General features: G+C 46.8%; 1 protein-coding gene across 1 annotated transcript; it reads left to right on the top strand.

Annotated features, from left to right (window-relative positions):
- The first annotated feature begins 601 nt into the window (after positions 1 to 601).
- On the top strand, positions 602 to 27,599 carry COG7 (component of oligomeric golgi complex 7). Its single transcript, XM_034782770.1, has 18 exons — positions 602 to 678; positions 947 to 1,151; positions 2,997 to 3,145; positions 4,628 to 4,744; positions 4,935 to 5,103; positions 7,462 to 7,544; positions 8,306 to 8,428; positions 10,214 to 10,412; positions 12,246 to 12,373; positions 13,518 to 13,672; positions 14,765 to 14,881; positions 16,028 to 16,093; positions 17,432 to 17,618; positions 18,911 to 19,051; positions 19,522 to 19,605; positions 21,782 to 21,896; positions 25,851 to 25,994; positions 26,730 to 27,599. The coding sequence occupies exons 1-18, from the start codon at positions 640 to 642 to the stop codon at positions 26,894 to 26,896; spliced, it is 2,388 nt and encodes a 795-aa protein (XP_034638661.1). The 5' UTR covers positions 602 to 639; the 3' UTR covers positions 26,897 to 27,599.
- The last annotated feature ends 223 nt before the right edge of the window (positions 27,600 to 27,822 follow it).

The raw sequence follows: 27,822 nt of genomic DNA, 5'->3' as shown, positions 1-27,822 counted from the left end.
GGGACAGGGCAGGGGTGCAGGAGGAGAGTGAGGACTCCGGCTGGGGGTGCAGGCGCTGGGGTGGGGCCAGGGATGAGGGGTTGGGATGTGGGAGAGGGCTCCGGGACAGGGCAGGGGTGCAGGAGGAGAGTGAGGACTCCGGCTGGGGGTGCAGGCGCTGGGGTGGGGCCGGGGATGAGGGAGAGGGCTCCGGGACGGGGCAGGGGGTTGGGGTGAGGGCTCCAGACTGGGGCGGGGTCCCGGTGGTGCTTGGCATGACTTACAGGAAGCAGCCGCCAGGCACCGCGTGCCCGCTGGCTCCGCCCCTATAGCTCCCATTGGTCATGGTTCCTGGCCAATGAGAGCTGCGGAGCCGGGGCAACGTGCTGAGTCTCCCTGGCTTCCCACGCCCCTAGGGACAGCTCCCTGCCCTACGCCGGGCGCAAACTGGAGCCCGGCAACCCCAGCGCCACCGGCCCGGCCCCTCGGCAGGAGCGGGGCCTGGAGCAGGCCGAGGCCCGTGGGTCCGCCGGCGGCTTGGCTGGGCCGCTACGGTGGCCGGGCGGGGCCGATCGCAGAGCAGGGGCGGCGGGGTACGGTGGCCGGCTGGGTACGACGGCGCCTGGCGTTTCCCGGCAACCTTTGCGCTCTCTGTTGTTCATGACACAACCAAGATGGCCGCCGCCGCCTACAGGGATTGTGAGTCTGGGCGTCCCCTCCCCCACAGCCGGCCTCCTGCCCCTCCCCCGGGGCCTTGCGGGGGCCGGGGGCGTCTGCCCCGGGTGGGGCCGGGCCTGCGTGATGCCAGCTCCCCGCTCCCGGGCCAGCGGGGGCTCGGGCTGGGAGGGGCCCGCGGGGGAGGCCGGGGCGGGGAGGACGGGCCGGGCCGGGCCGGGTGGAGAGGGGCCTGGGGGGAAGCGCCCCCCCCCCCCCCCCGGTGTTACCATCAGCCCCGCTTCCCCCCTAGGAGCCCGGCGCGGAGCGGCCCCGGCGCCCGGCGATGGATTTCTCCAAGTTCCTGGCCGATGACTTCGAGGTGAAGCGCTGGGTGAACGGAGCCTTCCGCGCCGTGCAGCAGCAGCAGGACGCGCCCGGCAAGGTGGACGCTCACGCCGCTACCTTGGTGATGAAGTTGCAGCTCTTCATCCAGGAGGTCAACAACGCCGTGGAAGGTGCCGCTGCGGGTCCTTGCGCTCGGCCGGGCGGGGACGGGGCAGCGCTCGCTGCAGCCAGGGCGGGTGCGAACTTCCTCCAGCGACCCCGCCCTGCCGAGGGGACGCGATGGGACTTTCCCCACCCTTCTCTTTTCCTTTAAGAACATTGATTCATGGAAACCCGAATTGCTTGTGGGGCGGGGTCAGTTTTGACCCATCTCCCGATTTGAAAATGGCAAATGTATTTGTTGAAATCGTTGAAGCATCCCATGTTGATATTTTGGAAACAAAACGTTTTGTTTTTAATGTTGAAACAACTTTTCATTTTAAAATGGTAATTTATGCTACAAAAATTTTCTTTAAAAAACAAAACGTTTAAAACAAATACAAGGAAGTTCTTCACGCAGCGCACAGTCAACCTGTGGAACTCCTTGCCCGAGGAGGTTGTGAAGGCTAGGACTATAACAGGGCTTAAAAGAACCTCCATGAATTTATCCAGTTCTAAGTTCATTAATGGCTACTAGTCAGGATGGGTAAGGAATGGTGTCCCTAGCCTCTGTTTGTCAGAGGATGGAGATGGATGGCAGGAGAGAGATCACTTGATCATTACCTGTTAGGTCCACTCCCTCTGGGACACCTGGGATTGGCCACTGTCAGAGGACAGGAAACTGGGCTGAATGGACCTTTGGTCTGACCCAGTACAGCCGTTCTTATGTTCTTAAAAAAAAGTCAATATTGAAATGAAATGTTTCAGTTGACCTGACCCCTTTTTGTGTGTTTTGGGTTTTTTTTAGATCGGGGTAGGCAACCTATGGCATGTGAGCTGATTTTTCAGTGGCACTCACACTGCCTGGGTTCTGGCCACCGGTCTGGGGGACTCTGCATTTTAATTTAATTTTAAATGAAGCTTCTTAAACATTTTAAAAACCTTATTTACTTTTCATACAACAATAGTTTAGTTATATATTATAAACGTATATAAAAAGACCTTTTAAAAACGTTAAAATGTATTACTGGCACACGAAACCTTAAATTAGAGTGAATAAATGAAGACTTGGCACACCACTTCTGAAAGGTTGCCGACCACTGTTTTAGACTATTAGTTTGAGGATTTTGACTTTTTGTGCTGATTTGGAATAGGGAAAAAAATTGAAATTTTGAAAACTCTTGCAGGACGAGAGAATCTTTTCCTGCCCATGTCTGTCCTGACCTGTAGCGTCTTCTGGTATTCCAGCCCAATTGTTCTTCCCTCTTCTGCTGTCCTACCAATCCCCCTGCCAGCATTGCTTTACATGCTTTGTCTTAGTATTATTTATATACGCTGATAGGCACTTACCAAATGCTCAGAGGATTGTCCCTAATATGCAGCATGCCCTGCTATTCCAGATCTGGAAGATCTTTTTAAATATACAGTAGAACCTCAGAGATACGAACTGACCAGTCCACCACACGTCTCATTTGCAACCAAAAGTACACAATTAGGCAGCAGCAGAGAGACACCCCTCCTCCCCCCCCCCAAAAAAAACCCAACCAAAAAGCAAGAGCTAGTACAGTATTGTGTTAAATGTAAACTGCTAAAAAAGAAGAGAGCAGCTTTTTTTCTTCTGCATAGTAAAGTTTGAAAGCTGTCTTGAGTCAATGTTCAGTTGTAAACTTTTGAAAGAACAACCATAACGCTTTGTTCTGAGTTATGAACATTTCAGAGTTACAAACAGCCTCCATTCCCAAGATGTTTGTAACTCTTGAGATTCTGCTGTAGCTTCAATGCAGCAATGAAGATTTGTTGTACACCATGCTCCTTGGGAAGTTTGTTCTGTGTGAGGGTTGAGTCCCTTGTCATTCCGTTGCTGTTTGTTTCTGCAGAAACAAGCCACCAGGCGCTCCAGAACATGCCCAGAGTCCTTCGGGATGTGGAAGCCTTGAAACAGGAGGCAACTTTCCTGAAGGAACAAATGATCCTTGTTAAGGAGGACATTAAGAAATTTGAAGAGGACACAGCTCAGTCAATGCAGGTAACTTCTCTCCTCACTAAATATTTGCCTGTGATTTCCAGATTTGCTGTAGCTGCCAAAGTTACTGAAGGTGCCACGAGTACTCCTGTTCTTTTTGAAGACTCTGTTTTGGTTTGTGCAATTCCAGGGGGGTGCTGTTAGCTCTCTGCAGCAGTTTGAGCTCTGGTAGATGCTGACAAATAAGGGAGACTGATTTCCTGCTCTGATATTGTGTCCTTTTTAAATTGCCACGGTCATCTTGTTGCACTTCAGCAAGTTCTGAGGCTGAGATCCTAGATGCAAGGAATCTCTGTGCTTTTTTCAAGCAGAACAGTCACTAAAAACTCCTACAATCTGGTAGCTTCTCTGAACTACAGACTGATTGTACTAGGCTTCAACAATTTGATACCCTGTCGGCTGCTTCAGATTTTTCGTACTTTTGTGAAGAAGTAAAAAAGTTCTGGAGATATTGACTTTTTCTTATTGTGAATGAATGATAGTGCTTATTAAATTGAAGAACTAATCGAAGTGTCTAAAGCGGGATGTAGCATGGGCAGACGCAATGCAAATGTCCCTACAGATTGTGCCTTGGTTCTGGGCTGCAGCACCCCTGATATTCCAGTCCAAAGCCTCTCTTAAGCAGAGAGTGATGCCGTATGGTGGTTTTGTGTGGGGACAGATGGGAGACTAGGTTGACATCCCCAAAAGCATTTTCCTTGTTAACTCAGCCATGCACTGTGTACTCAGAAGTGAAAAGCTAATGCAGTAGCCACCTTACCACCAAGACATAAATGTTAGCAACCCAGACTAGAACTAGCTCTGATCAGACCTTCATGAGCTTATAACTCTCCTCATGTGAGTGATCCATCTTTCATGACACGCAGCAAGCTGCGGAAGCCTTTATTGTCTGAGCTTATTGGTGGTGGTGGTGTATTAATACCATGTTATAGAGTTGCTTTGCATTTTTCCAGACAAAATGGACGCTGATTATATTGAATCCCAAATTCAAACCAGTTTATAGGTGTGCTTGTTTTCTTGTGATGATTCAGGAGTGAGCTGCTTAAGCAGAGGGGCTGATGGTTTATCCACAGTACTGCAGATCTTTGGTGAACTGTTTTGCAACTGGTTTCTGCAGTTTTAGAGCCCAGCCCCTTTTCCCTCGGATCACATATCCATATTACTGTTTAGAGTTGGGCGTAGACCCTGAATAAAAGCAACATTCCTCATTAGGTTCTCAAATCTCTACTGATGGTGCTCATCAGCTGATTCAATTTTAAAGTTGATTTTAATATCGTCAGCTCCTCGGAGAGATGATCCACTTCTGTGTAAATCCCTAACATTGATTTTAGCCAACGTCCTCCTGAAATTGCTATTACCCAGTTTCTTAAACCCAAATATAACAGAAATAACCTTCTCCCCCCCCCCACCTTACTCCCCACAAAATCAAGCAGCTTCCACGTTTGTCCCCAATTCTGATGGGCAGCAGTTCCATCTCTGTTTCAGGTCTTGGTAGAGCTTGATCGAGTGAAATCCAGAATGCAGCTGGCTGCTGAGTCCCTCCAGGAAGCAGACAAGTGGAGCACACTGAGTGCAGATATTGAGGAAACTTTTAAAACACAAGTAGGTACCTGCTTGAAAAAGACAAAGGCATGAAAATTGTCAATCATAAAGAAACCTAATTTAAAAAAAAGTCCTTTCAAGTCACCTTTCAAATGGAAATATGCCTCTGCTTCCCAGATGTCACTGTGGAACTTAGGACTTGGCATTTTTGATATTGTGTTAACAATTCCCTAACTTCCTTTGGTGGCAGGATGTGTCAGTGATCTCTGCCAAGTTAACAGGCATGCAGAACAGCCTGGCGATGCTTGTGGACACTCCGGACTACTCTGAGAAATGCGTGCACCTAGAGGCTCTGAAGAACCGGCTAGAGGCCATGGCCAGCCCCCAGATTGTGGCCACTTTCAACGCTCAGTCTGTAGGTCAGTACGGCTCTGTTTCCCTTGTCTTCAGTGTAGATGTATTTATATGTAGGTGTTGCCTTCATCAGGAGAGCGAGTCATGGTGATCTCAATAGCATGCTTCCAGCCCCCCAGCTGCTGTTTGGTGCTCCTTCTGCCAAGCCTTGTACACCTCCCACCATCTCCTATTCAATTTGTCCTTTCTTCATTTCTGTCTTTTTTTTCTTTTTTGCTTTCTGTCTGTTTGTTTTGGGGTTTGCTCACCAGAAAGCTAAATGCTGCCTGAGTTGGGAGTGTATCCATTGGGTCTCTTTGGGGCTGGCTTACGTGCCCTTTCTTGGCAGAACCAAACGAAAAGAGATGCGTGGGACAGCAGCCTGCAGCCCAGTACGTGTTGGATTCTCCCATAGTCTGCAGCCTTCTTTCCACCCCTGGATTTGATCCAGGTTGGGGAATGTTTCTTGAGTGTGTTTAAGATCCCTGTAGCTGCTATATCAAAGAGCTGCTGAGCGTATGTAGCGTAGCTTGATATTGTAATCAGTGGATAACTTCATTGGGAAATGCTATGACTCTTTAGTGCCTTGTAAAAGGTGCATTCGAAACAAGGGAGAAAGTTATAAAATGGTTTGGGTTTTTTGGTCTGGCCTTGCTCCCTTTCCCCACCCTTACACTGTCAGTTTCTTATTTGTATTTCAGTAGCACCTAGAGCAGAGGTTCTCAAACTTTTGTACTGGTGACCCCTTTCACATAGCAAGCCTCTGAGTGTGATGCTCTCCCCCCCTTAAATTAAAAACACTTTTAAATATATTTAACACCATTATAAATGCTGGCGGCAAAGCGGGGTTTGGGGTGGAGGCTGACAGCTCACGACCCCCCATGTAATAACCTTGTGACCCCCTGAGGGATCCTGACCCCCAGTTTGAAAACCCCTGACCTAGAGGCCTCCATAATGATCATGCTATTGTGCTGCACAAACACAGACTGAGACAGTCCAGGCCCCAGTGAGCTTATTTTCTACTTGAAGACAAGATGCAGAGTGAGACAAGCAGAGGGAGGAAGGAAAAGGTTAATATGAAGGGTTCATGTGCTTGTGTTCTTTTTCACACTCTTCCTCCTTTACTCCTCTCTTCTTTGCTTTTCTCGTCACTCTCTTTCTGGTCTTCCAGTCCATCACACTGGCTCTGTTTCCTTAGGTTCTGCACCCATCTGTCTCAGTATACGTGTCTGTCTTGTTGCTGCTCTTGGGCTGTATGGCCCTTTTGCAGGCAGATGCAGGAGACACAGTGATGTTTGAGAATGTTTTCTCCCACCGACAAGGAGAGAGCCTCATAGAAGCTGCATGATATTAATGTGTCCCATATGAGTTCTTTAGATATGTCATGTAGCTATGGTAGGAAACTGACAGCAGGTGGCGCTTCTGTATTGGCAATGGGTCCATTGCTTGGCTTAGTTATTCAAGAGGTTCTGGCTCACTTTGAGATAAATGCAGCCCTGAGTCTATTACCCTTTTAATATTTCCTCCGGAGCAGCTGGCAAACATACTTTTCCTTTCTGTTGATAGTATTTCACATGTTCTTCTGAGTTCTTCAAGAGATCTTTCTTAGATCTGACCCTGTAGATAGGAACACAGGACAACAAATGTGTCCTTTGGGGCGGGGGGAGGTGCTGTTCTCTCCTTTGTACTTGCTCTAGAGCAACCCTAGTTACTTGCTTTGTGTCAGATTTACAGGAAGCCACCTGGGCCCTTCCAGCAAACCAGAAACAAGTTCCTAAATACGTCATTACTAACATCTCTGAACCCAAGTGTGTTTTGTAGACCAAGCCGTCCCCACTGTTCCGGTAATGCAAAGGGAGCAGGGAGACTTTCAGGCTTTGAGTAAATGGTAGCTGAGTCATTTAGTCAAGGTGAAGAGACAGCTAGTTGTGGTCCTGGCACCTGGGGGTGAGGAAGGCAAAACTGAGGAGTGCAGTTCGGTTCTACTGACACGTGCTCTGGTCTGGAGGGCACTAGCCCTGTCTGTCTGAAAAAAGCATCCAGTCTTTTTGGGACTCAGTACTGTTACAGGGGGCCTGGAGTTAGAAATGTTTTCTCAAGGGAAGTTAAAAACTCTTCCATCATCACTTTACTCTACCACTCTGGAATTTCTGTGGCTATGGATTCAGAGGCAGCTGCCCTAGGTGAAGGGAAAGGAACACAGGGAGGCCTTGTCACTTTCTTCACGTATTGTGGTGCTCCATCCCACACACCGTATCCAGGCTCTTCTCCAAACTGAAGAGGGTGGATTTTCCTGCTTAGTCCAGAAGACTTGTTTTGCTCAGGGCAGTCACACAAGTTAGGAGGGTGACCTGTTAACTAATGTTCTGTGTTGTTGTATTTAGACCAGGCAAAAGTGTTTGTGAAAGTCTTCACTGAAATTGATCGGATGCCCCAACTCCTGGCTTATTACTACAAATGTCACAAGGTATCTAGTCTCTGTCATGGTCACATTTTAATTTGGGGGAGTGAAATGTGAAGTAGTTCCTTGGTTTAGCCTGTAGGGGGGGCTGCCACTCTGGTCATCTCACTTGTCCAATTTAAACTGAGGATGACGCCTGTTCTCTTCCACATTTCATCCACCTGAATCTTTTCCTGGCTGTGATTACTCCACACAAGGGGGTTTGGGGAATAACTCTCCAAAGGAGTCTTCTTGTGCCTTCCTACAGCAGCTAGTAGGCCAAATGAAAAATGAACTTGTGCATCCCTCTGTGCCCTGAAAAAGTGTTTAGTTGTTGCTTTTTCCTCCTTTTATGATTTCTGGTTGTTATAAACTTTATTGTAATTTGCTGCTGCTGAATTATGGAAACTCTCTTCAGATGGGATTGGAATTCTGGATGGTTCATTGACCTTAACCTGATCCTCCAAAGCCCTATTATCAATGGGCCTTGTGCGGATTAGCTTCAGGGCTGGGGCCTGCCAAATATTTCAACTGTTATGGGGTGGTATTGGTTTCAGTCTCCTTTATGAGCAAAATACCAAGGTTAATGAAATCTTTGGATAAGCCAAGAAGCCTTTAGCTTCACGTTTTAAAGTCTGAGCCCTCTTGGGTGCTGAATGATCGCAGGGTGGTGCGTTCAAATCTGAGGGATGCTGCCTTTGAGGAAAAGCAGTTTCCCTAGGACATGTCTCTGTTTGAGTTAACAAGGCCCAGTTCTGTAGCGTGAGTGACTTTTATTACCCCTGCAGGTGCAGCTGGTGACAGTCTGGCAGGATCTTTGCCAAAGCGACTTAAGTTTAAATCGGCAGCTGACTGAACTGTACGATACTCTGCTTGGAACATGGCACTCACAACTCCAGTGGGTCATGCAGGTACTGTTACTATCAGTTAACCACATCCGTGCAATGCCTGGGAACGCAGACTGCAAATTCCCATAAGGCTCAGAATAACTGATCAGCTCACAGACTCATTTTGTGCCTCTTCACTAAAGTCTTGGAGCTTGCTTTGAGCATCTAGCTCCTCTGCTGCCACAGAAAGATTAAATGTTTGACTCAAGACCAGTGGCAGTGTCTCTGCATTGCTGCTGTTAAAGCTGCTCTATCTCTTTCATCGCTATCGTACATGAAACCTAATTTGTCAGTGTTGCATTTTGTTCTGTTGCAAAACATTTGAAATACCTGAATTTCAATATCGCCTGACCTAGAGGAGGCCCTGGAGGGATTGCTTGACTGATTTGTGGTGGTTTGTGTGTGACTTCTGGGGGAACGCCTGCTGGAACCCCTCAGGATTGTGCAGTACCAAGAAAAGCATTTGAATTTGTAAATGCAGAGCTTACCATACTTACACCTGACCCCAAAAGGAGTTAGCCTCTCTTCATTTAGCCTAACAAATTATGTTGGACATTGTTGAGTCTGTCAGTGTTTTCACCCGTGAAGGGTAAGGGAGATCGTTATCTTATGGGTATGAAGCCTGTAACATGGGCTGAGGCCTTTCCTGCAAGGATACCCAGCCTTACCTTGAAATAATGTCTTGGGATTTTTTCCTGCATAACAATTAGTTGTGAATCACAGTTCAGATGCTGGCTTATTCACTAGCATGTGCTCTGAGGAGCCTTGCCATGTGGACCAAAGCTCATGTCACCCAGGGCTCTTCTCCCTAGTCCTCCTGCACTGCCTGTGTTAGGAAAACCATTTTTTCTTTCCTGTTCTACTTGCTGATCATGGTTTTACTGCTGCAAGTTGGATACTGGGGTTATATGTTCTGGTACTGCAGTGGTGGGGGCTGTATAAATACCTAGAGAGAATAGCTGACCAGTCAGTCAAAGTGGCGATGATAAAAGCTACCGCAAACAGAGATGAGGGTGATGGATATGAATGTGAAGCTAGCCTTATGCTGATCTAAGGATAACATTGGCCAGCTGGTTACATTCTCGCTGGGGCTAGAATATAGTGCTTCCCAACTCTCTCCTCGGTCCATCCTGACCAGTCACCCAGCTGCCTATTCATGGGATTCTTTATCCCTTTCCTCATGCCTTTCAGAGGTACCTGTTTAAAAGGTGTTTGAAGACACCACATGCTCTCTACCTGGTTACTCTACTCTGTTGCCCTTTATTTGCCTGTCCTCCTTTGGATCCAGCTTCTGCTCAACATCATAGATTCTCTGCTGCCTTAGATAAAGTGCTCTCCTTGTCTGGGCTCTTTAAGTGATAATGATCAACTCTGCTTTCATACCATTTAGTCAGCCTCTCCTGCATGCTGAACCAGCAAGGTTCCAGAAATCTTACCTGGCCCAGCTTTTAGTCTGGTAACATTTGTGAGTTTTCAGATGCGCTCCCATTAGTGTTAGTTGGAATTGCACATGCCCAGAGAGGATCCAATGATCTGGCAGTTTCCTGAGTGCAGTGTTCTTGATGTGCCACACAATTGCATCTTAATGAACATAATTTAAATCTCATCTTTGGGGCAGTTTAGTCTCTTCTGCTCTGTGAATTGTTTCTGGGGGCTTCTGCATGGCTTCTGTTGACTAGGTCATAGTGCTGGTGTCCTTGCTAAAGTGGTGGAGCGTGGGGCTCCTCCTGTTCTGGGGCTCAGTTTACACAGAAGCAGTGGGCTGCTTCTGCTAACATGCTCATGCTAATAGCTTTCTTGTTCATGCAGGTTTTTAAGAACCCCCATGAAATTGTGACTGTGCTGCTGATCCAAACATTAGGTGCCTTGGTGCCTTCAATCCCAGTCTGCCTCAGCACCGCAATGGAGAGAGCCAGCCAGGAAACCAAACTACATAAGCTGCTGGAGCTGCATGACACCACAGCCCACTTTGCAAGAAGCTTGGAAGTAGCAATGGTGTCTAACTTAAGTAGGGACGGTTATTTCAAATATTCCCAGACTTTATGGTGTATTTTTGTGTAACCCTCTGTACAGGCTTTGGGTTCTGTGGTTTGTGTTTCGTTTTTCATGTAAGGGATTTGGATTTCATCCACAGTGTTTGCTGTTTACATAATGTTTGTACTGAACTATATATTTAACTTATCCCAAATCTATTGACACAATCCTGGCCTTGTTTACTGAAGCAGAGCTATTTTGATACTACCTTGCTACCTTGTGTAAATAATGCTTAGCACTTTCCTTTTACAGCATTTGTGTGGGTGAATTACAACATCCCTATAAGGCGGATCAGTTTTACCCCGGTCTTATAACTGGAGAAATGGAGTCAGAAGATACTTGACTTGTCTGAGATCACATGGCAATAAAAGCTCAGGAGTTCTTGGTTTAGACCGCACCTCTCTTAACAAGTTCTCCTGAGCATTTGCTTTCTCAAACTCTGCAAGGGAAAGTTTGCCAAAATGGTTTTCACTGGAATTTTAAAAAATGGTGGAAACCGTTCTGTTGGTCTTAAGTTTTATGGAAACCATGTTTTAACCAAATTAAACTGCTGTGTCAAATTTTATTATTTCTGACATGTGCTTTTGTTTAGTGCCTAAAAGTGTGCTGTTCAGAACAAAGTAAAGACCCTCTCCCTGCCCTAAAGCATTTGCAGTTTAATTTTAGATAGAAATCCATGAGTGGTTGATGCAAATCATTGAAGGTAAGGGAGGAAGGAAGGTGAGTTAACAGCAATGAGACCATATGATTATAGAGGCTTAGCACAGTTTTAATTTATGAACGTTTATAGTTGTATCTTAATTTGGCACAGTGTCCCTTCAAAGAGAGTGTTCAGGAAATTCGCATGTGAAGGTTGATGGGTTATCTTAAACGCTGCATTTCCTGCCTGTGTTTGCTTTGCATCCTACTCCTCAGTTATTTAAACCCAGTTTTAGTAGATTACATTTAACTGCTGTGCCATTCCAGGAAGTGTGGCTGTTGTTCTGTGCTTGTGTTCCACTTTTCATTGGAAGTCATTGTGCACTCTTAACAAACACTTGCTACACACTGGTCTGGCTTAATTGGGGTAGGTAACAAATACCATAGACACTCTATAGAAAGAATTTGGAGAGAAGAAGCCGAAGTCTGTAAGATAAGAGAATAGGAAACTAGTTACTGAACTGTTGAGAGTAAAAGTTGCATTCTTTATTTGCATATTATCCTGCAACAAGGTGGCATGCTCTAAAAGCCACACACACGAGCAGAAGCATCACAGGAATGGGGGAGCTGGGTGACTAAGCAGATTGGCAGTGGGGCATTGGGTCAACTGGTTCACTTTCAGGCCAGGTCGGGAGTGACGTTGGCTGTGTAGTAGTCTACATGAAATGAGTTGGCATTGTTTATTTTAGGTATGGATGAAGACTGTGTAGTTTCCTTTTTGATGGGACACAAAATGAGACTTATGCCTTCTGTAGGCAGGCACCGTTCAGACAGATTCCCTGCTTCATCTCTGATTGTGCTAGCTGGCTTGAACTCTTGTGACCCCAGATGGTTCTTGAGCAGCCAGGAATATGGCTTAGTAATTTCCTGCTGTGCTTGTTGAAATAGAATACCTGGGGATTGAGGCGCCGATAGTGATGATATTCCCATTTGTTTAAAAAGTCTGCAGCTCAGCTTTAAAGCCGCTAGGCAAAGTCCCAAGGGATATGCGCACATGGTAGTGGCTGTCAATAGGCACAACTCATTGAACGAGCCTAACATGCTGCTTTACGGCCACCTTGTAGCAGTTCGTTTATTTCTTTGTACGCTCACTTCTGATTCCTTGTAGAAGAGCATAACCTGGTAAAAGTGATGGAACTGGTGGAAGTAGTGTATGGTCCGTATAAACCCTACCAGCTGCGGTACGGAGACCTGGAAGAAGAAAATCTCCTCATCCAGATCAGTGCAGTGCCCTTGGTAATGTAATGTATTCTGCTCCATCTGTACAGTAGTAGCCCGCAGGTCATTGGAGGCTGATATTTATAAGTAGTTTAAAGGATCTTTGTTAGGGTGGTTGGACCCTAGATTTTGGCTAGCATTTTCCAGTTGCAATTTCCTTTGATATCTTTCTTTTAATGAAATATGGCTTTTTTCACCTAAGTTATAAAATTAATTCCAGCAGCTTTGTCTGCTCCTGGGCAATCCCCCAGTAACTGGTGCTTCATGCATCTGGTGTAGGGGAAACCTTGGGGATAAGCAGACAACTTCTTGGACACTTAAGCAGACTATTAGAAGCAAGGAAGAAAACCTCTGAGTTTGCCTTGTGTCTTTAACCTTTTGTATATGTGACCTTCAGTCAGGATGAGTGGAGGGTGGGGTATTGTGTTAGGCGCTGTACAGACTAGAAGATAGTCCCTGCCCCAAATTCTTATGCTGCAAGTGGATATACCAAACCACTGCAGGGAGGATGGCATAACCATGACAAATGGTTACATAGACTAGTGATGTGCATTCCTGCCTCCTCTGTTGCTTTCTTACCGTTGACTGAGTGGGTGGGAGAGGGAATCTCCTGTAGCAGTGTTTCTCAACCTGGGGGTTGCAAGTGCTGGGCCGGCTTTAGGAGGTGGCAACCAGGGCAGTTGCTTGGAGCCCTGTGCCACAGAGGGCCCTGCAAAGCTAAGTTACGTGCTTCTGCCCAGGGCGGCGGGGCTCAGACTCCAGCTTAGGAAGGGGCTCACCTTTTTTTTTTTTTTAAAGTCCAAAGAGTGTTGCCAGCAAAAAAAAAAAAAAAAAAGGTTGAGAAACACTGTCCTATGGGAAGGTTAGGTCAGTGTGTTTTGTCTGGAGGCAGCGATGAGAATAGGAAAGGGCAATCTGACTTTTATGTGCTGTCACGTGTAGGAGGATGAAAACAAAGGAGACTGCTAGCCCTCAGTGCACTCCAGGAGACAATTAGACGTTGAGGGGAAGGTTTGCCTGTTGGGTTAAACTTCCTCCTTCCCCATCTGGGTGTTACAGCAACTACAGTGTTAGCTACAGAATGACCTGATACAATGTGGTTACTGCAGGGACACTTGTTGAAGGAGCGTTGGGATCAACCAGTGTATTTTTTGTTCTCCAGGAGCATTGGGAAGTAATTGACTGCGTCCAGGAACTGAGCCACTCGGTGAACAAACTCTTCAGTCTGGCTTCTGGAGCCATCGACAACTGCGTTAAACTCACCGATGGCCTGGGGGTGTGTGGGCTGCTGAAGGCACTGAAAGCTCTGTTCAAAAAGTAAAGCATTTTCTGTCTTTCTAATACACTTATCCCTGGTGAGTGAGCGAGTGTTCTACAGGTGGCTCTGAATGCAATGGGGGGCAAGCCTGAGGACTTTGTGGTTTGTGATATCGTCACGTTTCTATAGACACAGCTAGTGTTGAGCATAATCCCTTCCCTTGTGATCTGCCACTTGGCTCAGCCAATAAAGATCCCTCGACTTGTTGCTTTTCATGAAAAGTGGAAGTTAAACATGACTGGAGGTAAAGCTCCTCATAGCCACAGTATGCCTGAATTTTCATTGATGAAGTGCCTAAAAGCACTTCTGGGAAAGAACCACTTCGGAGAGGACCTAATAGAAGAGAGGCATGGTAGGCTGGTAGCATAAACCTCAGTGGGGAAACGTGTACTTTAAAGTGCACAAGTGACCTTCCACTTACAGTATTTGCTGCATACCTTCCCTGTAGAATGAGTGGCACTAATTAGAGGCAATGTATTTTTTCCTATTAAATCTATTACATACTCCCATTTAAGAGAGCATTCCAGTACTGATTTCCCCTACTTATCCTTTTTTCCCTGGGCCAAGGCAGCTGCTAACCTTGCATAAACTAAGCCTTGGCATCAGTGCATTATTGTGGGGAGTTCTGTGGGGAGAGCCCTATTCTGTGAGTAGGTGAAAGCAGAGCACTGCTCTTCGATGAGGGAACGAGAGATCTGCGAGCAGCAGTAGCCTCTGACTTTGGCTCATCTGCTCTAGAAGAGAGCAGTAATGCTTGTGACACCGGAAGTGCTCTGCTCATACCTGCTTGATAACCGTGGCTTCCTGTCACTTAGATGCAAAGCAGTATTACTGCTTCAGCTATTCTGACTGGTGCTCTACCCTACCCCCTTGTCCTCCGGGTTGGGCCTGGACCTGCCACTGCTGGCCACCTCTAGCCTGCAAACGTCGGGACTTGGGCTGGAGCAAGGAATACTTCCTTTGTGCTCCTCCTCTTGTTCAAGTGCCTCTGGCTCTTTGCTTGAGACGAAGCGAACTGCTCATAGCAAGTGCCATTGCTGTAGTCTGAGGTCTTATTCCATTGTCTGTCTCTGCTCCATCTCTTTACACAGGTATGTGTCTGACTTCACTACTACTTTGCAGTCCATAAGAAAGAAGTGCAAACTGGATGATATCCCCTCGGATTCCCTCTTCCAGGAGGACTGGACCGCATTCCAAAACTCTATCCGGTAACGTGACCGTATGAGCCGGGCTCTTGAGAAATGGTGCCTGGTATTTGGTCCCGAGGGCGAGCTGGTTTTTAGGTGAAAATGGAAGTGGGGGAAGGTCACTTTTATTGTCTTCGGCCTGGGGATTTTAGCTCCTTTTTTTAGCTCCTTCTCTATTGCTGGAGACTCCCTTTCGGACGTATGAAGAATCCCCACTCCCATTCCCCATTTTTTTTTTTTTTTTTTTTTTTTGGCTAATTCTGAGTCTCTTCGCCCACCCATACTCTGTTAGTTTTGAGTAGAGCTGAAATTAACTAATGGTTTTCTTTGTGGCAACAATTGAATGAAAGCTCTGACATCTTCTCCTGCACACAAGCCTGCGTGGTAGTGTTGTCACTACTGTGGAAAACAGTGTTTCTAATTTGATTGCTTCTTCAGAGCCAGGCTGCTTGGGGAGAAGGGAAGGCAGGACACTCTATGGTGATAGTGGCTGCAAAACTAGAGGGGTTTTTGTTCTTCATTTTTAAAAACATCTCCTTAGTGGGATGGAGAAGTGATAATTTCTGAAAACCCTAACAAACCCCAAGGCAGTTGGAACCCTGGAGCCTTTGTCTCTCAGGCCGTAACCATCTGAATGCTTAAGAAAGGGACACTCCGTAAGCTAGTATGATCTACTTTAAAGTTGGTTTGATATCAGACAAATGTGGCTCTGATGGGCCCTGCTAGTTCAGTTTCACAAAGGGCTATGTCTACATGGCATCTCAATTAGTGGAAGTGTTAGTGGAGATTGAACGTTAGGTGTCTGTTGGCATTTTAGGCACCGTGTTGACTAATTCTGCTCAGAGCAGGACACCTCACTTAAAATAGCAACAGTCACTAGGGCTCCCACCATTGGAGCTGAGCTGGTGTTAGCCATGGTGGGAATAGTGCAGACCTGGCTACAGTGCGACTTCAACAGGAGAGAGTGAAGGTATGAGCATCAAGTTAACTGCCAAACTGAAAAAGTGATTCCTACCATGGGGAGAGCTCTCGCCAATCACCCAGTGAGGAACTTTATTCCCAGAGACTTGCATACTAAGGCTAGATGGCGTGAGGGAGAGTCTGGGAACCTTTGTGCTGCCTACCCCAGGTTCACAGTGTGGTGTGTTTTGATCTGTTCCCTCCCAGGATAATAGCTACTTGTGGCGAACTCCTTCGGCAGTGCGGGGACTTTGAGCAGCAGCTAGCAAACAGGTAGGAAATGCTGGGGTTAGCGTGCAAGCCGTATGCGTGTCTATCCAGTTAAAAGGAACCAAACCCCAAGGGGCTCCGTCTGTATGGAGGCTACAGAAGGAACGCAAGAGCCAATGAACTTTGATAATGGCTGTGAAATGTAGTGACTTTGTGTACGCAGCCTGTCCACCTAGGTGTCCCTGGTCAAGACCCAAATGTGTAATGGCCTATAAAATGGAGGGGGGGAATAAGGGAGGCAACAGCTTGAAACGTTATGGGGTTATAAAATGAAGCTGGGCTTCCTAATGCAGGACGGTTAGAGATAGAGGTAAGAGCATGCACTGGCGGAGTGAGACAGCGTAGATGCTATGCTGTGTGGAATTGAGGTTCCTGGGAAGGCAGGAAATGCAGCCAGTAAAGTTTCCTCCTCCTGCTGCTGCTGCTGTTGGGAAGTTCTGATGAGCAGCTTATTGACAAAGCCCCATGCCACCGGTCTCTTATCAGGAGCCATCTTAGTGACTTCCAGGAGATTCAGGAGCTAGGTAAATAATCAGGTCAGACAAAAGGAGCATGCCCTGTAGTGCTGAGGCGTCTGCTTTTCCATGGAGGATTCTGTAAATCACCAGCTAATGGGAACTTAATTTGCAGTGTACAAAGAATGGCGTTTGGGGATGACTGGGAGAGCAGGTAAGGGGACATTTTACAGAGGATGCCCCAACTCTTAACCCCTTAAACCTAGGACTGGTTTTGTGGTTGGGTTGTCTCCCATCCTGATTTTGGGGGTGAGATTCTGGCATGCTGCAAGCTTATTATTAGAGTCCCTACAGATATCTGTAGCTGCAGTGTGTCCTCACATTGCCACATGGGAGCAAGTTTCTGCTGCAGATAGATCTGTGGAATGGCCACCTTATGTCTTAGAGATGTTCCTTTGGCCCTGGAGGGCTCCCTCTGGGACTTATGCTCCAAGAGTGGCTGCTGGAGTGAGGTGGAGGTCACCACAGAGCAACACATGGCACCATTTCTGCCAACTGTGGTAGGGAGGATGTGAAATATAGTAGGGCAGAGTGGACTAACCACAGGGCCCGGTAGAGGCTGCTTAACTTGTTTGTCAAAGTTTAAAAAAAACATGTGGAGGGCAGGGGGCCTGTTAGCTTTCTCTGCTTTATTTCTCAAGCTGGAGCCTTGTGTGTCAGTAAAGCTGGTGATGCTGAGATGGGGCCTCCTAGAAGGGACGGGGGGAGATTCCAGGCAAGGCTGGGGCAGGGGCCATGGGGGAAGCTCAGGAATTCTCTTGGCGCAACCCAGTGCCAACTTCAGTGGAGTTTGCTTTTAACTTTTAGTCATGTTGGTTGGTTTCAGGATTTTATCCACTGCTGGGAAGTATCTGCTGGACTCCTACAGCCCTTGTAGTCTGTCTGGCTTTCAGGATGCCAGCTCTGCGGAGAAGAAGAACTCAGTCAAGAACCCCTGGCAGGAATACAACTACCTCCTGAAGGAGACTCCGTCTGAGTATGCCAGCCTCATGGAAACACTCCATACCCTAAAGGTAGGACTGCAGTGCTGCCCAGGACACATCTGGCAGTTGGGGCCACTGCCTGGTCACATGCCTCCATAACAGCAGCCTGTTGATTGGGAAGGGCGTTCCAAGTTCTCCTGACACACCCAGTCCCAACAGAATGGAATGTCCAGAGCTGTGAGGCTCTGGGCTAACTCCCTCTCTCTGAAGCACAGAGCTCTGGTTGTGTGCAGTTCAGATGAGGTATCCCAAGGCAAGAGGCAATGGAAAGTTTGTATTTGAGGGCCACCTTGAGCTTCAAGTCTGGTCATTGTCTTTCCAAGACTTTCTCAGCAGGTTACACTCTGCTGGTGTACCCATCCTGAACTGTAATTCTGCATGTGCATTCATGCGTGCATCTGTGAACAGGGTAAAGCAACCCCACTTATCTTCAGTACTGATCTAATTTATGTATGTTTGCCTTCATTAGAACGTTTGTAATAATAAACCTAAGTTATTTGTTCTGTCTTCCTTATTTTCCCAGGGTGTTCTGAATTTTTTGGTACTTAAATTACATATAACTCATGCATCGCTACCCTCAATATTACGCATTTGACTTGTGTAGAAATAACATAGTCACCTCTCTGTATTCAGCCTTCTCTATACCAATTTTTTGTGCAAAGCTTTTCCTTGATTCCACACAGCAGGCCAGTTGCTTGTGCCCTTTGAGCATGGTCATCTAAAGGTCATGTTTGTATTCCTCCTCCTTATTTCTGTAACTTCATAATAGCTTTAGTGAGCAGATGGATTATATTATCTAAGTTTTCTTTTAGTGATTGCCTGGCAGTGTGCAATAAAATCTCTGTGCTGTTGCCAGCCCCTCCTGCAAATGGGCAACGGAGTTATATGGAACCAGGGAAAATCTTTTGGTTGGATTGTGACTATTAAGCTTTGGTTTGTACTGCCTGGGGTGTGGCGAGGGCGTGCTGCTAAGAGTCAGCCACAGTTTCTTGTGGGGAGTGCATACTGCAGTGGCAGTTCTTCCACCTTTTCAGCAGGTACAGCTGTGCTCCCCTCTGTGCCTGACCAGGTCTGCTGGCTGGTGTGGAGCGGATGTGGTGGTGGAGGGTGCCACCCTTCCCTGTCCCCTTTCAGGGACCTTGCTCCCTAGGGGCCTTGAGTAGGAAGGGGAGGTAGTGCTCTCCACTGGTACTGTGTCTGGCCCTTGCGGGATAAGGATCCTTTGTGCTGAGCCCAATCAAAACCTTTCCTTCTAATATCTTAACCTAGGCCTCCTATGATCAGTTAAGTGACATCTGTATGTAACTTCCTTTCTGTGTTAGGAGAAAGGGACGAGTAACCACAACCTGTTGTCCGCATCTCGATCTGCCCTTACCCACCTCAACCAGCTAGCGCACCAGTTGGCATTTGACTCTGTTTTCCTTCGCATCAAACAGCAGCTCTTACTGATTTCTAGGATGGAGGTAAGTTCGCTGGATGAGTCCACTGATCCAGCATAGCGAGTGGGAAAACCTGGCATGGATCTCTCCGCACACTGTATGGGAGCCTGGGACTAGTAAGCCCTCATTGCCTCTCTACTGGATGCCCTCACACCTATGGGGATTTCTGTTTCCTCAGATGTAAACTCCCTTCTTGGAGCTGTGCTCTTGCTTCAATGGAGAGCCCCAACGGACCCACCACCACTGCATCATCTGCTGGGATTTGTGTCTTCAGCATTCCCACATTTCTGTGAAAATAATTAATTTCAACCTATGTACAAAGAACTGTGAGAAGTGTTTTAGAGGAGGGGTCTTTCCACAGTCCTTGGTTTCTTTAGGAGTCCACTGGCAATCACGATCCCTGTTACCATATGACCCCCCTCCCTTTCTTTGGGACTGCTACTCATGCTGGCTGAAGAGAGCTTTGACTGGTTCTCTGCTTGACTCCTTCCTAGGGCTGGAGCAAAGTTGGCATTGGCGAGACACTAACAGACGACCTGCCAAACTTCAGTCTGACTCCTCTTGAGTACATCAGCAACGTAAGAGCACATGGGGATAGTTTCTAGAAATGGCTGAATCTTGGGGGACTCTGTAATTTGGCTGTCTGAGTATTTTTGTTCATTGTATGAAGGCAAGAGTTGCTGTTTTGTTGGTTCAGATCCCTACCTCTGGGATTTCTGTTCACCGCTCTGAGAATTTTAGGCAATTGTTGGAAAGGGACCTCTTGTAAAGGGTGCCAGGAAAGCACTGAGGTTTCTGGAGAGCCCAGGAAAGGTGGTGAAAAATGACTTCTCTGTTGAGTTGTGTTAACACTTGTACTGGGGTGGGTTACGCTGCCGCAAGTCCTCGGCACCCCCCTGCTTACTTCCATTGTAACTATGGAAAAGTGGCACCTTTCAGCATCTCTTCAGTCATGCAGCTCTTGGAGAGGCTAACTCAGCAGAGTAATCACACCAAGCACACAGGGCTGGAGTTCCTGCCGTATGCTGGGATGACTTTGTGTCATTATTGATTTGAAAAGAGCTTGATCTCTTTTCCCCTCGGTACCTGGGAGCCTCTCCAGTCTCCCTTTCTGCTGCAGAGATAATCTTCTGGTGCTGGGATGGCAAGAGTGAATGGGGGCCGTGAGTCTCGCTGCATAGTTCTTGCTGGTTGGTCTTGCTGGCTATATCTGTTTAATCCTTGCTCACCAGCAGTGGCTTGAGGACTGCTCCCTAACCTCTTCCAACTGCTGCTTCTCATTATTGCCTCTAAATGGGCCGGGGCAGTAATTCCGAAGCCTGGGCCAGTGAGTAAAGATCAGTCCGATACTCAGGAGAATTGCACTGACCTACTGGCTGCTGATTGCTCACTCCACCCCAAGTGTAATTTGACAAACCGGAGGATGTGTGCTCGTCACTGTGATGTGCCAGGGCAGCACTGCTTTCATTCTTCATGTCTCACTCTCAGACATGCACAAGGAATAGACCCTGAGGGGTATGCCCCAGCTGAGCGCTGAAGGGAGGGCCTGAGGCCATAGGATGCGGTCAGTTCATTTCCGGTGTTGGCATTCTGAAATTTGCCTCTCCCCGTTGCATGTAGATACCAAGAGTTGGTAGCCTGCTGAACTTTGGGGTCATTTCCCACTTATTTCCCACTTCAGCCACCTGGGAGGCTTCTGTTACAACACAAGGTTCCTCGGCAGTGTAGCAGGAAGAAAAGAGAGGGGACACCCAGCCACCACATTCCTGTAACCAAGCTGCTGATGCAGACTGCCTGAGAGAGGCCCTGGTGGAATTGATGAAAGTGATGGATAGGTTTGGCAGCAGTTGAGTGCAATTTTAAACCAAGCACATCATGGCATCAATTAGGGTCACGTTCTGTAGGGAATTTGAGCCTTTATGGGCCCAGGAGGGGCTTCTGGGACTTGTTCAGATCTAGAAAGTCTATTTCCTTTCCCAAGCACTCTTCAACCTGTGATTGAGAGGGGAGCGTGATTTATGGATTGAGACGAGTGGGAATCTCCTTGGGTGGCCCCCAAACCAAGCTGCTGCATGGCCAAAAAGCTACAAGTGCCTTTTAAAATCAAATCCACGTAACTAGCCGTTATATGTAGAAGAGAGAGAGCAACATGAGCTCAGTAAAAGAGATGTTAATGAGACTCAGTCAGCTCTCCAGAGGACCAGTGGGTGAAGGCAGAGTGCTCTGAGCTGTACCCCTGCCCAGAGCAGCCTGTCCGGGGCATACAGGCAATTGGTGTGCAAAGGACAAGGGTCATGCACTCCTGCCTGGGTTTGTGTGGCCTCAGTGGCATTCTGGGAAGGATCGTGTCTGTAAACTTATTCTCGGGTAACGTGATCCTAAGGTTCCTGTTCCCTGATTTCGCTCCGAGCAGACTGTTTGATTCCCATCTACAAAATGAATCACCAATAATTCCTGTAGGGGTCAAGGAGGCAGTTATAGGTGTGAATCTGTGTCCCAGTTTTTCTTGTCATTGTTGCTCCTGTAACTGGGCCTTGACCTCTTGGAAAATAAACGTTGTTTGTATAAAGGGAATTAATGGCCAGCGAGCGATGGACGTCACTTCCTGGCGTAGTGTATGTTGGTGAGCTGCTGTCACGGTCTGTGTTCAGACCTGGTAGGTGGGGATTCCTCTCATTCAGTGACGTGCCCACTTAATGCACAAACCTTAATAGCTCAGTGTCACACTTACAGTCCTTTTCCTTTTTATCCTAGATTGGACAGTATATCATGTCCCTCCCACTTCATCTCGAGCCATTCGTTACTCAAGAAGATTCTGCTCTGGAACTAGCCTTACATGCTGGAAAACTGCCGTATCCACCAGAGCAAGGTAGGACAAGTCCGATTCCCTGAGGTGTCTGGAGGAAAGCCTGTGTTTAGCATTGCAGGGGGTGAGGCTATGTGAGGTTGATTTCCCTGCTGATGTGGTACCTTACTGTGTAACCATATAGTGCTTTCCAATTGTCCCTCACGAATACTCACAATGAGACCATAGTTAATGAGGAAAACTTCAGCACCTTCACTGAAACCGGCAGCGTTAGGTCAAGCTGTGCTGATGTCTGTATTGGGGGAAGTTGCTCTGCAGAGGGGATGAGCCCCCATGGGGGGTATGTGTGAGAGCGAAGAGATGAGTCGGTTAACGAGCCAACCCAATGCATTATTTAGTTCTCTAGGAACTGTCTCACGATCAGTGTGAGTTCCTGGGAAATGCTGTGTGGTTACCTTTGGGTGTTGAGTTCAATCACAATTGTAGCTGCACTTGATATGTTCACTTATTTCTAGCTCTAAGTCTTCATTATTTATGACAAAGCCATGGAGCTGTGCTGTCAGCGTGGAAATGTCCATCATGAGTACCACTCTTTGGCTGGCACCAGACCACTGATGTTTGAGAGAACCACTGTCCACAGAGAAGCTGTTTGGATCATTTGTCTAGCTATTTAAAGATCGTATGATCTCAGCACTATAACAAGCCATACCTAAGTAGCATATAGTGACACAAAAGTGGACAGAGAGTGCTGGGGGAAGCAGATCTAGGTTTCATTCCTAGCTCAGCCACTAACTCATTGTGCACCCTGGGCAAGTTGCTTCACATCTGTCTGTTTCAGTCACTGCATCTGTAAAATGGGAACAACACTACTTCCTCTTCAGCTTTGTATCGTGCTCTGAGCTGCCTGGGAGAACAGCACTACACGAGTGCCAAGAATGATGATTAATTAAAGTGTTAAATGAGGGCGGATACCACTTAAACAAATTCACCACTTTGGTTGAGTCTCTTCTAAATAACATCAATGCCTGGCCTGTCAGACACCATCCCTGTCTCTTGCCCTCTGGTCCCATAACCCTGCTCTGGGGTTAAATAAGCTTGTGGCATCATGTCCAATCCTCTCACCTTCTCCCTGCTCTCCTCCCTTCTGTTCCTGAGTCTCCCAGTGCGTCCACACAGCCATCAGCTGTTGGTCTGTGACTGGCTGAAGCAGGTGGGCACGGCCCTGAATGTGGTGAAGTTGAGTGGTGTTTTCAAGGAAACCGCTTCACTCACTGCAGTACCGGTAGTCCTCTTCGAGCCCTTGTAGCTGGCAGGAGTGAGGTTTCTGTGAGCGCTACATTTTGGCCCTCCTTTGTGTTTCTCAAAGACCTCAAATGAGGCTTTTGGCTTTAATAAAATAAAAAAATATATGGAGATATACCTATATCTCCTAGAGCTGGAAGGGACCCCGAAAGGTCATCGAGTCCAGCCCCCTGCCTTCACTAGCAGGACCAAGTACTGATTTTGCCCCAGATCCCTAAGTGGTCCCCTCAAGGACTGAACTCACAACCCTGGGTTTAGTAGGCCAATGCTCGAACCACTGAGCCTATCCCTGCCCCCGACCTGTCCCTCAATTCTGTGTTACCTCTGTGCTTGTACCCTGACATGGCATGGAAAGCTGGCCTGGATAGCTGCTCATGTGACATGGATGCCAGTGCAGATATGTGCATACACAGGGCAGGCGATATTGGGGGTATGCTGGCTTGCCGAGCAGCTTACTAGATATACTATAAAGAACAATAATTATACACAATGTTCATGTTTCCAACCTGCCCTTGTACCCAGATTGGCGTAAATAAGGATTATCAAGGGCTCTTCCTTCTGCTGTTGCTGATCAGATCACTCAGACCTCCCTGAGAGCTGAAGGAAAGCACCTGTAACTTGATTTCCTCATTCTATATCCTTAGTGTTAAATTAAATTGTAAAGTGGCTTGGTCTGCAGTGTTTAATCTCTTATGGACATTTGTTTTCACTGACAATTGAAGCAGTGTATGGCTTGATGCTTTGTGTTCCTCATAAGAACGGCCATATTGGATCAGACCAATGGTCTATCTAGCCCAGTATCCTGTCTGCTGACAGCGGCTAATGCCAGGTGCCCCAGAGGGAGTGAACAGAACAGAGCAATCGTCAAGTGATCCATCCCCCGTCATCCACTCTTAGTTTCTGGCAGTCAGAGGTTTAGGGACCCCAGCGCATGGGGTTGCATCCCTGTCCATCGTGGCTAATAGCCATGGATGGACTTATTTTCTATGGATTTATCTAATTCTTTTTTGAACCCAGTTATAGTTTTGGCCTTCACAACATCTCTTGGCAATGAGTTCCACAGGTTGTCCGTGCGCTATGTGAAGAAGTACTTCCTTTTGTTTATTTTAAACCTGCTGCCTATTAATTTCATTGGGTGACCCCTGGTTCTTGTGTTGTGTGAAGGGATAAATAACACTTCTCTGTTCACTTTCTCCACACTATTCATGATTTTATAAAGTCTATCCTATCCCCACTTGGTTGTCTTTTCCAAGATGAATAGTCCCAGTCTTTTTAATCTCTCATGTGGAAGCTGTTCCATAACCCTATTCATTTTTGTTGCCATCTCTGTATCTAATTCCATTTCTAATGTATCTCTTTTGAAATGGTGCAACCAGAGCTGCATGCAGTATTCAAGGTGTGGGTATACCATGGATTTATATAGTGGCATTATGATATTTTCTGTCTTATTATCTATCCCTTTCCTAATGGTTCCTAACATTCTGTTCGCTTTCTTGACTGCCGCTGCACATTGAGCGGAAGTTTTCAGAGAACTATCCACCGTAATTCCAAGATCTTTCTTGAGTGGTAACAGCTCATTTAGACCCCATCATTTTGTATGCATAGTTGGGATTGTTTTCAATGTGCATTACTTTACATTTATCAACACTGAATTTCATCTGCCATTTTTTACCCAGTTTATGAGATCCCTTTGTAACTCTTCACAATCTGCTTTGGACTTAACTATCTTTAGTAATTTTGTATCATCTGCAAACTTTGCCACCTCACTGTTTACCCCTTTTTCCAGATAATTTATGAATATGTTGAACAGCACTGGTCCCATACAGATCTCTGGGGGACCCTGTTATTTACCTCTCTCCACTGTGAAAAGTGACCATTGATTCCTACCCTTTATTTCCTGTCTTTTAACCAGTTACTGATCCATGAGATGACTTTCCCTTTTATCCCATGACTGCTTACTTTGCTTAAGAGCCTTTGGTGGTGGACCTTATTAAAGTCTTTCTGAAAGTCCAGTTACACTATATCCACTGGATTGCCTTGTCCACGTGCTTGTTGACCCCTTCAAAGAATTCTAATAGATTGGTGAGGCATGATTTCCCTTTACAAAAGTAATATTGACTCTTCCCCAACAAATCTTATTCATCTCTGTGTCTGATAATTCTGTTCTTTACCTTTTCCTCCTGTAGCTTGCTAAGAATACGACGTGTGGTTTAGCTTTTGATGTTAATGATTTTGTCTCATTAAAGTATTTTCGTATTTAAAAGGGTTTCGTTAGCTTTTAAAACACCTCACGTGTAGCAGTGAACAGAGGACGCCTTGCATGCATACGTTCTGCAGGGACCTTTGTTGCTTATTGGAGGGCTTCTCCGTGTCTGAATTAGAGAAAAAGTGCTGGCTCCGGAACCTAGCCCACTGCTGTGCATGATTGCCTCACATCACTATGGAAATGACTTGATGAAGATGAGTAACATGAAGAAAGAGTGTTGTGTATTTAGCTACCTTTTAATGTGAGCTAGCAGCTGATAACAAGGAAAAGAGCTAGCACCAATCACCACCCCACTCTCCATAGACCTGTCTGTCTAAGTTCCGGTACCTTAAAGTTTTTAGATTAAGCTGACTTTTTCTTTTACCTAGCACAAAATCCACCCCCCGCTACAGACTGAGCATGCGCAGACTGGTCGGGGTTCTGATGGCTAATGAGAACTTTCTGTTCAGGTGACGAGTTACCTGAGCTGGACAACATGGCTGACTACTGGCTAGGTTCCATCGCCAGAGCTACCATGCAAACCTACTGTGAAGTTATCCTGCAGATTCCAGAGCTCACCCTTCACTCAGCGAAGCAGCTTGCCACGGACATTGGTGAGCGCAGAACACACACTGTCTATCAGCTGCTTCTCCCTAGCAGGCCTTACTCTCCTAGACCCCAATCCTGCAGTGTGCCAGTAACCTCCCAAACGGTGTGGTTTGCTGCCATTTCCTAGTGGGCTTTTTGGGAGATGAGAGTTTGTAAAGGAGCTGCTCGATATCTTGCAGATCAAGGCTTTTGATGCTGTTGCAGCTAACAGCTGAGATGGCTGGTTAGTGGTTCAGTCTCAAAGCCCATCGTTCCCCATTGGTGGGCTGCAGTCTGGCACACGCCCTTAGTGCCGAGACACACTCTGAGTGAAATGTCAGCTAGTAAAGCTGCAGAAAGAAACCAAGGGGTCAGAGTTAGAACCCGACAGCTTTGTTTGGCAAGGCTTGTCTCCTGGACACTTGGAGAATCTGGGCCTTTCCAACAGGTGTTGATGGGTTGGGGAGAGAAGTGATTAGTCTGTGCAGTTACTGAAATGTAGCACCCTGTGCCTCCTTCCTCTGACCAAAACCACTGATCACGTAAAGCAGTAACCGAAGATCCAAAATATAAGACGGGAGCCAGCCGCTATAAGATTCCAGCCGCTTTTCGGGCGCTGTGAATTAGTCTGAACTAGTGCTGATGGACAGAAGACATCGGGGGTAGTGCTCTGGGGCAGAATTGCCATGACACTACTTTGGGGACTGTTTGACATAGTAACCGTTGCCTGTTTAAATACATTTTGTCCTTCAATCTTGTAGATTATCTGATCAATGTGATGGATGCCCTCGGCCTTCAGCCTTCGAAGACACTACAAAACATTGTTACTCTATTGAAGACCAAACCAGAAGACTACAGGCAAACAGCCAAAAGCTTGCCCCGCAGGCTAGCAAGCAGCATCGCCACCATGCGAAGTGTGGACTATTAACTCCAAGCCCTCGAAAAACACCAGCAGGGGAGGTCTTGGCTAAAGGCTAAATTTCATACATTGAATTTTTTCTCCAATAAACTTTCCAAGGATGATGGGAATGTAGTTGGGGGAAAAGAGGAATTTATTTGTGACTCATTTAATACATTTTCTTCATTTGGAAATGTTGCGAGAGCTCTCCAGGTGTTGTGAACTATGAAATGGAAAAGGAAAATGTCTTAATGACCACATTTCCCTTTAGCCATCTGGGTGACCTGGCTGCTTTACAGCTGTCTTGTGACAAGTCTTCTGACGCTAGCTGGAGAGTACATGCCGCATGACAATGAAATGATGGGCTTTTTTAGTGCAGTCTAATTAATGCGGACTGAAATTACAGGGTATGTGCAGCGTGGATCAACTGAAATGAGGACTCTACTACCTGCAGGCAATGCCCATTGCTCAAGTCTTTCATTATCCACAATCTCATGAAGGTAGTGTCTCAGCAATTAGCAGAAAAGGCAGGACCAAACTAAGCCCTGACAACAAAACCAGTTTAGTAGGTTGTTTCTCAGGAGATTTTCTTCCTTCTGAAGCTATTGGGAAGCTTCTAGGGAATTGGATGTAGCAGTGTTGTAGTCTTCTTGTGAAATGGATGCAAGTGTGGTGTGTGGGTTTTTGCGAAAAGGCTTATCTAATCTAGGAACACTTCCAAGGGTATAGGCTCGGGGAAAGTATAAACTGATCCCACTGTTGGGATTTTGGCTGTGTGGGATCATGGTTGATACAAATGCCACTAGGGGAAACTCTGCAAGGCTCAGCTTCTGGGAACCTTTTTTGGGTGAATCAAGTCTTAGAAATTTAAAATGCCTGATTTTTTGGGGGGGGAGGGAGGTGGTGGTGGTACTAGAAGAATTTCCCTGGAACATCTGCACCAGTGTAGTGTCAGT

This window comes from Trachemys scripta, chromosome 10, assembly GCF_013100865.1.
Source record: "Trachemys scripta elegans isolate TJP31775 chromosome 10, CAS_Tse_1.0, whole genome shotgun sequence".
Taxonomy (NCBI): Eukaryota; Metazoa; Chordata; order Testudines; family Emydidae; genus Trachemys; species Trachemys scripta.
This window is presented reverse-complemented; position numbering and strand designations above follow the sequence as displayed.

Excerpts from the sequence above, each read along its gene's own strand:
- COG7 (XM_034782770.1), top strand. The coding sequence starts at position 640 with ATGACACAACCAAGATGGCCGCCGCCGCCTACAGGGATT. Across the intron at positions 679-946 it reads CGCCGCCGCCTACAGGGATT|GAGCCCGGCGCGGAGCGGCC; the intron begins GTGAGTCTGGGC and ends CTTCCCCCCTAG. Across the intron at positions 25,995-26,729 it reads GCAGCTTGCCACGGACATTG|ATTATCTGATCAATGTGATG; the intron begins GTGAGCGCAGAA and ends TCAATCTTGTAG.